The 10,886-nt window shown below is 34.6% G+C and overlaps 1 protein-coding gene across 1 annotated transcript; it reads right to left on the bottom strand.

The window, feature by feature from the left end:
• Window positions 1–630: 630 nt before the first annotated feature.
• Window positions 631–5,010, bottom strand: LOC132039405 (probable serine/threonine-protein kinase PBL4). The gene is made up of 4 exons (XM_059429892.1): window positions 4,815–5,010; window positions 4,613–4,737; window positions 4,419–4,536; window positions 631–914 (listed from the first exon to the last, which is right to left on the bottom strand). Exons 1-4 carry the CDS (start codon window positions 5,008–5,010, stop codon window positions 631–633), a joined length of 723 nt encoding a protein of 240 aa, XP_059285875.1.
• Between the last annotated feature and the right edge of the window lie 5,876 nt (window positions 5,011–10,886).

The following is a 10,886-nucleotide window of genomic DNA, read 5'->3' as shown; positions in this document are numbered from 1 at the left end:
TGTATCTGTACATTTCTCATTACATTGAATGAATGAATGAATAAGAATTTCTTCTCTCTACAATCTATCCACTCTCCTCTTCTTCTCTATCCCTAAACTAGGGTTCTTATCTTTCTTCACATAAATCTTCGTGGTATCAGAGCATACAAGCTTATAATTCAGTCTTGCAATGTTTACTAGGAATGGTGCAAACAATGGATATGGTAATCATGATAATAAAGGGTATGTAAATGCTGGTCCTAGTTCTTAGAAGTTCAAAAAGAACAAAATTTGTGATTTGTGCAAACTAAAGGGTCATACTGAGGAGAATTGTTGGAAGTTAGTTGATTATCCTGCAGACTACAGACCCAAGAAAGAGGCCTTACAACAGTGGGAATGAACAAGGGAATCAGCAAAGATACTCAATTGCTAACAATGTGAGTCTTTGTAGCTGAAAGCTCAAGTCCATTGACAAACACTTCGCAAGGTCAGGATATGGCTCAGGGTCAATGTCAAGTTGGTGATGCAATGGGGATCTAGTCTCAAATGGGGGCTTATCCTAAGGAGCAGTATGATCAGATTGTGGCTATTCTAAAAGGAAATTTAGAATATAAAGCCTCGGAATAAGCTAACAAAGTAATCATTTTTTTCTTAGTCCGAGTTGCTCCCCTGTCCCAAAGTAGACAAGGTGGCAAAGACATCCTTCATAGCTGGGCGTGCTTTTTCATCCTGTTCCAGACATGCTCTTAGTAATTCCGTGATGCAACTAGCTTGCTCATCATCAACTTGCAGGAGTGATTTAACCAGGATCGATCTTATACGACCACCTATGAGCTCCTTGCCATTGCGTGTCCTGGATACATTCCCTCTTTGGAAAGTCAACTCCACAAGAAGGAGACCAAAATTGTACAAATCACTTTTAAAATCGCGAATACCTACATGAATCAAAAGCCATATTAATGGAATCAGTTTCTTTTGACAATCTTATAAATGCAAAAAACGTCAAAATGTCCGAGGAAATTTTGACAGTCGAGCTCCACGATGTGAATGATGAATTGTCCAACCTATCACTTTGGATTTAGAACAAAATAAAGACTGATGATTGAACACCTAAGAACACAAAATGGCAGGTCAAATGAAAGAAGAATGATGAAATTACAAAATTGATTCAGATATCCCGGGCTCCCTTGAAGACCAAGCTCCACCTAGCGATTCTAGATAAGAGTGTCATTAGGACCATGAACACAACCACGGATCCCCCACCAAACACTACTGTTACAAGTAACCAGACAAACAAAGAAGAAAAGGTTGAACCTGCTAAACTGATCAAGAGGAAATCCATTTGACCAGAGCGTAGGAAATATACAGTCAACTACCAACATATAATATTGTGTTATAACATAAGCAAAACAAAGTACCACGAAATGTAATTAAAAAGGAATAGAGAGGTACCCTAAATGAAGAGGAGACTTATTCCTGTGCAATTTATTTATAGCAGTATGTGCAATATTTCTACTTAGTTTAATGGTAAGCCATGCACATTATACGCTCGGTTGTTGCCCAATCTTTCCCTTTTCTAATGAATTTGGGCATGTGTCCGTGATTGGATCACACATATATACAATACTAGTTAAGTGAGGCCCGTACAAACTCAAGATATAAAAATAGATATTTTAATTAAAGAAATATAATTTGTGTTAATACAAGTGTACAACAACGACAACCATATACCCATTGTAGTATATTTTCAATATATGAAAGTAAAATTTTCATTCCACTCCTTTAATATTTTAACTTCCATTTTTATGAAATTATTTACTTCAAATCAAATGCGGAGCCAATCAAAACATTTATTAGGCCTTACTATTTAGTACCCCATATTCTTCTCTTTGTGTGTGTTCGGTATGAAGAAAAAAGAAAAATACATGTGTTTCTTACTTATTTTGTCTTTGATACGTCAGCAAACAAATATTATGCTAAAAGCATTTGTATATAGCCCTAAACAGGTATTATGGGAGGTGGAGGTTGGTGTGGGGGTAGGGGTGTGGGATGGTGGTTAGTGCGGATGGGAGCTACGATGGTATGTGAAAATTAGGTGTATTGGAAGTTGAGAGGACACAATGAATGTGGAAGCCATTTGTGGAACTTAATTTTTCTACTTTTACTAGAGAAGTCATTTTCCTCATTTTAAGGAACTTATTTTCCTAAAAAAGTATTTTTCAAAAATTTTGACCAACTAAACATGAAAAAATGGAAAAATATTTTTTGAAATATGTTTTCCTTCATACCTTAGTTCTAAATAAATAATCTATACATAGTTAATGAACTTTAAAGACAAATACATAATTTAACTTGTGCAGCGGATGGAGCTGCTCCTCCCTTAATTAGGGATCAGGGGTTCGAACATGGATATGAAAAAATCTTTGGAGGGAGCGCTTTCCCCAAATGGGCGCTATACAATGCGAATTATCTGGATAAATTAGGCTCAAATGTAGATATCGAGCGCCAAATAGAAAACCAAAGAACATGAAAAATGAGGTAGGAGGTTTGATAGAAGATTTTGAAAAGTAGACCTTAAAAACAAAAAACAAAAACTTTTTGACTTAAATAAATAATATTAGGATCTAGAAGTAATTAATTAAAAAGTTTTTAAAAAAATTGAAAATTCTTGTGAGGAATACAAAAGTCTCTATGTTTTCCCTTATATATAATAGTAAAATGATTGAAATTTTAAGCTAGCAATTCAGAACTTATTCAGTTGGAATTTAGACTCGGTTTCTTCCCGAAAACGCATGGGTCATTTCCACAATGTTTTTTGTTTTTGAAAAGGTAATTTCATTAAGAAAAGTACCAAGAAGGTACCAAAGTTGCAAATATCTAGTCAAACTACATCCCTAGAAACTAAAACCTCTATATGTACTGGGACTTGGTTTCAATCAAGCTATTCCTACACCAAAAGTATAACCTTTGTAAACATCTCTTCATCAAGAACAAAAGAAATGTGAAGTTTTTTATCTTCAAAACATCTCTTATATATTTCTAACCAAATGCTCCACATGATGCATAAAGGTAGGGTCCTCCGTATCATCTTAAATCTTCTGCTAACAACCTGGGTCTGCCAACATTCAAGTAACTGTTTACTGTTTCAGGCATTTCCCGCTGTACTCCAACTATGTCGAAAAAAGGTCCCAAATTTGTCTTGCTTGCCTGCAGTGTAATAATAAGTTATTCGTGGACTCTTGATCTTCAGCAACCTATTCTTAGTTATGCATCGATGGTTGCAATTCCCCAACCAAAACTAGCCATCTTTGTTAGGGCTTTAGTTTTCCATAACATTTTTCATGGCTAAGTAAGATCTCAGTTTCAGCTTGCTTCTGCAGTAGCGTGTTGCTGCTTTTAAAAGAGAAACTTCCCTCTTAGTTGTTGTCCAAATTAGAGAGTCCACTTTCTTCAAGAGTTATAGGATCCTGCATACAACAATTGACTGATATCATCCATCTCCCGGTCGTTGAGATTCCTCCTGAAGTGCATCTGCCATCCAGAATTTGTATAGGACTCTGCCACTATACACTGCTTATTCAAAGATATACTGTATGAGGTGTTCCTAAATTTAGGGTTAAGGTTAAGCCCTATATTTCATTCTACTATTCTTGAGCTGGTAAACCCAGTATTAGTTCAGTATTCTGATGCACCCACTCTCAACACATCAAAAAGTCCACGTTATCCACGCCAAAGGAACAATAATAACTCCTCAATCTCCAAAGTAGTTTGGATCGGTTATATCATATGTGAACTCTAAATGACATCACTACTGCACACTATTTTTCATAACGAAGAAAATCAAAAACAAAATTCAGTAAAAGCTGACTCTGAAAACTGCGAATTGAAGAAATGAGGATACGACCATCTCATGGAAGAACGTGCAGCTTCACACGTCACAAGTATTACTCAAGCACTCTAAATTTAAAATATGTATATTGGTTCATTAACAAATGCATGGCGTGATTTCCTCCCACAAATCCAACTAGCTGCCTTTCTTAAAGGGTTGGCAATATACAGCGTTACAGTTTCACCAGTTCTAGTAATCAGTTTGTGAATCAAATGTGTTACAAAAGTCCAGAACCAGCTTTTTCCTATTAATTACAGTATAACGAAGTCTCAGTACACCATTCTAAAGCCCACCCTCTAGTTCGTCAGGCTTTCCAAGACTCCTCATGCCGCCGATTTTTTTTAACAAACTCCTCGCAGCAAAGTCCTCTAGCATTACAAATATTGAACTAAATAAAACAATTACTACGCCTCAATCCCAAGCTAGTTGGGGTCGGAAACATGTATCCTAACTATCCATACCCCACGATTTGGATTCCAATATTCAATGACTAAAAGTTCACATTAACATACAAATCTTTAAATAAGAAAATAAAGTTAAAAAGACGCACCACTAGCAATTTCAGGAGCATCGTCCCAGCAAAGAGGATAATAAGCTTCAATTCCGTCAATTATTTCCTCACTTATATGAGTGAGGAAACCAAAGTCAAACACTTTTATGTTGAAGTCCTGCAAGCCAACCAAGTGAAGAGGCAATCATAAACCGTAAAATATAAAGAGGTACAAAAAAAAGTGCAGCTGTTACCTCGTCAATCATAATGGTGGAAGAATCAACGCAACCAAATAAAAATTCCCTCTCATGCAACCAGTGGAAGAGGCTTGCAAGTTGAGTTGCCACCCTTAATCTCCCATTCCATCCAAAGTGTTCACCTGCTGAAGGTCAAAAAATATTACTAGTAAAGTAATGATGAAGTATTACTCGCTGGTATAGAAAAATTCTCAAATACCAGAATGAAGCTCATCCGACAAAAATTTACTAGTTGGCTTTTCATCATACACAAGTGCAAGTATATGTTTAAAACAGAAACCCCGTATCTTGATCAAACTTGGATGTGGCTTTTCACCTGTCAGCATTTCAAGCTCATTACAGAATCTAGACGGATGGTCAACATAGTACGGCTTACACGGGTAAAAGAAACCCATGTTTTGATAGTCACTTCACGATCGTAAATGGAGCCTCGATACACTTTCCCATGCATAGTCTTCTTAATTAAGCATTCCGTACTGAAGCTATATGGTCATCCCTTTCAAATCTTCGAAGCTATATGGTTCCGCAACACCTACGGATGTCGCATTCATTTTCCAAATAGAACTGCAGGTATCCAAAGCAGGGTTAACATAAAGCAAGGAATTAAATGGTGTGTGTATATCTATGTGTACCTCTCAACTAGTCATCTGTCTAAATATATACGTATAATACTCCCTCCGTCCCATATTATTTGTCCACATTACTAAAAAGCATCCGTCGCAAAATACTAATCCATTTACAAAACCAAGATAAAATTAATCAAAATTTTCCTATTTTTCCCTTAACGTTAAATGTTTTTAAAAGTAACCGATACTGATTAGAGTGCAATTTATTGAACAGAGATAAGGATAGGGATAAGAGTAATGTAGTAAAAATACACTTTTATTTATGATTTCTAAAAGGGCATGTATAAAAGGAAAAGTGGACGAGTAACATGAGACAGAGGGAGTATCATCTTACCAAGCTAATAATGATCTTAAATAGTTTGTGTGAGAAATACTAGTACACCATCTTGTATTTTACCAAACTTTTAAACTGAAAAAAAAAATCATTAGGAAAACTGAAATTCTGCTTTTCCATTAATTAAAAATAAAGTGTGCGTATATGTGAGTAGGGATCTAGTAACTTTCACCTTATTAGTGAGTGTTCAAATCCATCGTTGTAATCTCCCTTCCCCTACCCTATGTAACAAAAGAAAATTAAAAAAAGAATAAGAAAGAGAGAGACATACTTATCAGCTTCCAAGAGCACCTCTTGTTGAGAACACAACATAATAAACGTGTCATGAAAATAACTATATGGGTCTTGGGAGTTGTAGAAATTGTCCACTTGATGATAGAAAACATGATAACCCCATTTCTTCAATGCCTTCCTTATGTTTTCTAAGCTTTCCATTATTGCCTTTGCAATCGGACACGATGTAACTGTAACCCTAGCCTTAGCCCCCTTTCTTTGTTCTTTCTTTTTTCTTTTTCGCGTTTTAACACTTTTTAGTTTCTCATGCCTCATTATTGTCTTTTTTTTAAAAAAAAAATATATATATATTTTATCACAAATTTAACCCCTAAATTAATTAAAATACATACTTTTACCTCTTTATTTGTAAATATTTACAATTTTATCCACCTTATTTACCTATACCTATACCTATACTACTCCCTCTAATTCTTTTTTTTTTTTTTTAAAAAAAAAAAAAACTCCCTCTATCCCAATTTATGCGATATAGTTTGACTAAACGCGTATTTTAAGAAAGAAAGGAAGAAATTCTTTTGAAACTTGTGATCTAAAACAAATCATAGATATTTATGTGACTATAATCATTTCATTAAGGATAAAAAGAAATAGGAAAACATTTCGGAGTATGGTGGGTGGAGGTGGAAGGTAGGGTGGGTAGGGGTAATTAGGGTGGGTGGTTTGGGGTGTGGTTTGGTTTGGGGTGGTGAGTGGCGTGCGGGAGGGGGAGGTGGGTTGGGTTTGTGGGTGTGGGGCATACATGGTGGATTGGGGATTGCGTTGGTTTGTTTTTATTAATTCGAAAATATTTTTCCTTAAATTTTTATGGAAAACATTTTCCAAGATATTAAGTGCAATCAAACAAGAGAAAATAGGAAACATTTTCCGTTATACCAAACACCCCCTGAGTACATGTTTGGTACGAAAGGAAAATGTTTATTTTCTAACTTCTTTACTTATTTATATATATATTTATATTGTTATATACTATATTATTATATTATACTAATATAAAAGTGGGAAGCTTTAAAGGAAAATTAAATTACTAAAATGCTCATCTAAAATTGCACGCTCATTTTGCCCTCCGCTCATGTTTATCTTTTTCTGATTTCTTTTGCTTTCTTCTCTTTTTTCCCCATCTAAAAGAAAAGGAAAAAAGAAACTGAAAGACGAAGCCAATAAATTCGACCCGTTTGGACATGATTTGATATATGTGATTTGAAGTTGAAATTTTGTTTGGACATGCAATTTGAATTTCTTGAATTGTATTTTTTTTCTCAGAAACATAAGAAAAACCCCACAATTTTGTGAAAATTATCAAAATTTCTCCAACTCTTATATAATTTTACCAAATGAGCAAATCATAGTTCATAAACTTGGTATCAGAAAATCCTAAGGCACTACATTAATAAATTACATATCTCCATATTCCTTTTATAAATAAATGCTCCGAATTACATGCTATTGCAAACTTTCAAATGCACATAATTTTACAAAGATCCACTTTCAAAAAATTAATAATAGTAGTAACTAGCTATTTTTTAATATAATTATTTCACGTGTTACGAACAACCTCTTCACGTCTAGCATGAATCTTTTTTTTTTTTTTTTTTTTTACAAAAAAAGGGATTTTTACACTCTATGGTAATTATGAAAAACTAATTACCCGTTTTAGCCAATTTTAAATTTTTTACCCGAGGTAGCCATCATCATCTCTGTGAAGATCTGCTTGTATTCAGATGTCCATCTCATTGTCCATTGCAGGGAAGTAAAAGCTGGACATATCCATTTCTGGTTCATTCATAATTCCTATCATCTGCAGGTTGTGCATAATCAGTTAAAATCATGTCCTCCGGTGGTGACGGTGAGAGCTTTTTGTGGTGCTTTGTTTGTAGAGTTTGGTGGGAAGTTATGGAGCTGTTATGTTTTTATGGAGTTTTCATGGCGGAAATAGATGGCTATGAGGTATCTATGACGGGTTTCTTAACTATTTTTCATGGTGGTCTTGGGTATATTCGTATGGGATCAAAATCAATGTTTGTATAAGTTTGTATAATTTTGTACAATAGTGTAAAAGTCTGTATAAACATCTGATATACATTTTTATACAAGATTGATACATTGTCAACAATAGGTGTATACATTTTTACACACCACATATACAGGGTTATACATTATTATACTTCACATGTATACAAAGGAATTTGTCACGGGAATTTCATATGCAGGTTTATACATTGTTATACATCACATATACAGGGTTATACATTATTATACTTCACATGTATACAAAGGAATTCGTCATGGGAATTTCATATGCAGGTTTATTCATTGTTATACATCACATATACAGGGTTTACATTATTATACTTCACATGTATACAAACTTTATACGAAGTTATACATAGATTATACAGTCTAGAGGCTGCATATTGGTGATTATACACCCAGTAACTTGGAAAGAAACAAAAATGAAGCTTTATTTGACCTAACATTCTATCCCAACAAATATTATACATGGGCAGTTAAAATACTATTGTTGTCTTCTTGCATATCAGCAAAAGAAGAAATCAAGGTTCAGCTAATTCTAGTGATACGTAATGGTTAAATGAAGCTTTATTTGACTTGAAATCCATCCATTGCCACCACGAAATGGATAGAATAATTAAAAGAAAATAAAGCAGTTAGAGTAAATGCGTGCAACCAATAAGATTCAAGGAATTAACAAGAAAATAAGCAGCTAAAGTGAAATATATTTTCAACAATGTAGCATAGTCTAAGGTGAAATGCTTATTCATGCTTCAAAAGCACCACTAACTGTTGCTATGAAATTTAAGTACTCAACATGGTTCCAAACAGAGTTGAAAGAGACGCTTATTTGAATATTCAGCCTCTTTAATAGCTAGGCCATGATTTGTTGGGCCGCAGGTTTGTAATTTAAAAATGGGCTATGAATATGTAATTTTGACCCATAAATTGTTTATTAGTGAAATTTCCCCAAATATAAAATGATGGGTCTTTTTTTTACAAAATATAAATATATGGGTCAAGTTTTACATTTAAAAAAGTATCATGATTTGGAATTTAAAATTATACTTTTTGGAGAATTTGGAATTTAAATTCATGATCTGAAGTTGAAGTTGGAATTTTGTACAGATTTCATAAACAAACGCTTTTTTGAAATCAAAATAAGAAGTCAGGCTTCCAAACCTTATGGTCAAACGCCTACTAAGTATTGCAAATATCACCACATTGTCAATCGCCCTACAATAAGATGATACGTGGCACTATTTAATTCTTGTGATGTAACCTTTCTATCTTCCTGTAATTGTTAGGCATATTACCCTCTGCCTCCACAACATTTAAGTCTCCAAAGAATTAGCAACAAGCAGATGTCTCTTCCTTTCTTCATCTTTATCTAGAAAAATTTTAAATTTAAAATCTGTGAAGTCGATTTGATTCAATATCTCCCATCGATGGACATGCAAACCCAAATGGTACTACCTCTGCGATTGTTGTCAATGGTACCTATGTGCCCTCACAATCTAGGCTTGGCAATGAAACAGTGCAAGGAATAACACCAATTTCTATCAAAGACATCAATTGTTCAAATTATGTTAATGGATTTTTTTTAACTCATTGCAAATAACTCGTAGTAAGAATCACTCACTGTGAAGCAAGTGTATGTGAATTTCCCTGTTAGGAAAGAATGTGTTAGGGCTTGTTGATGGAACTTGAAATAATGAGAGGTTCAGGGAAAGATATTGGCCTCAGCGGGAAAGAGTCAATGTCATTGTGTTATCTTGGTTGATGGATACAATGACTAGTAATCTTCTTGGAGTTGTAGTTTATGCCTTTGGCCTTTTTGAGTAAAAGGTTGAAAGAAATATTTGACAAACTCAATGGTTCAAGAACCTTCAATTTGCATATGGTCATTGCATCACTAACCACATCTGTGGTAGTTTACTTTATTAGACTTAAAGATTTATGGAATGAATTTGAAGTCCTTGTGCCTTCTCCTGGATGTTAATTTGGTAGGTCCAGAGATTTCACGACCTATTTGCAAAGATAGAAACCATATCAATTTTTAATTGGATTAAAGGACTCCTATCTACATGCAAGAATTCAAATTTTGTTCATGTCGCCTTTACTAATTGTGAATCCAGCATAAACCATAATTGTTAGTGATGAGAGCCAGAAAGCAACACTACTTCTACTGGCCTACTTGGAGCAGATTCTACCACTCATTATGATCCTACAACTATGTATTAAAAAACTATATACCAAAGAGTCGAGAAAGATTACAATCTTCAGTATGACTATTGCAAATTAAAGGGCCATAGCAAAGAAAATCGTTACAAGTTGGTAGGATATCCTCCAAGCTTTAAGGCAAAAAGGAAGTTTAGTAATGTCCAGGAGCATGAGGTTTTATTGCCTACATTGTGCTTGCATATAATCCATTGCCTCATGAAAATGAGAATCAAATTGTTGTTGATTTGACAGGTCCTTGCCAAAGGCATAACATGACGCAGGGGTTCAACTAGGGCCTCAACTATATAATGCAGGTCAACTAGGAGCTTATGTCCCAAAGACCAATATGATCAAATTCTGCAAATGTTGAACAAAAATAATGATCCTTCAGCGAGCAAATCGAGTAGGTATAAATGGCATAGCAGATATAAAGCTTTGCTCTATTAGCATCAAATAGTTAAAAAGATGTATTATAGATGTATGTGCCACAAATCACAAAGTATCTAATATCGAGTTGATAGACAAGTTCACTATCAGTGAGAGTACTGGTCCCAAAAAGGTGTTTCTACTTAATGGGGATATTTCACTAGTTACTCACAGTGATGCAAGCTTTATTTTCTCTATGAGTACACTCAGGGGTCGTTTGGTGCATGGTATAGGCTGGGATATTCTGTTGGGTTTAATTGATAGGTTGAATGGGAAATGGAGGGAAAGAAGTGGAGGGAAAAATGAGTTATTCACACAACATGAAATAAGCGTTTGTCGCCGTAAGTGGTGGAAAGAAAAG

Source organism: Lycium ferocissimum, chromosome 12, assembly GCF_029784015.1.
Source record: "Lycium ferocissimum isolate CSIRO_LF1 chromosome 12, AGI_CSIRO_Lferr_CH_V1, whole genome shotgun sequence".
NCBI lineage: Eukaryota > Viridiplantae > Streptophyta > Magnoliopsida > Solanales > Solanaceae > Lycium > Lycium ferocissimum.
The sequence above is the reverse complement of the archived record's forward strand: the minus strand, read 5'-3'. Positions and strand labels throughout refer to the sequence as shown.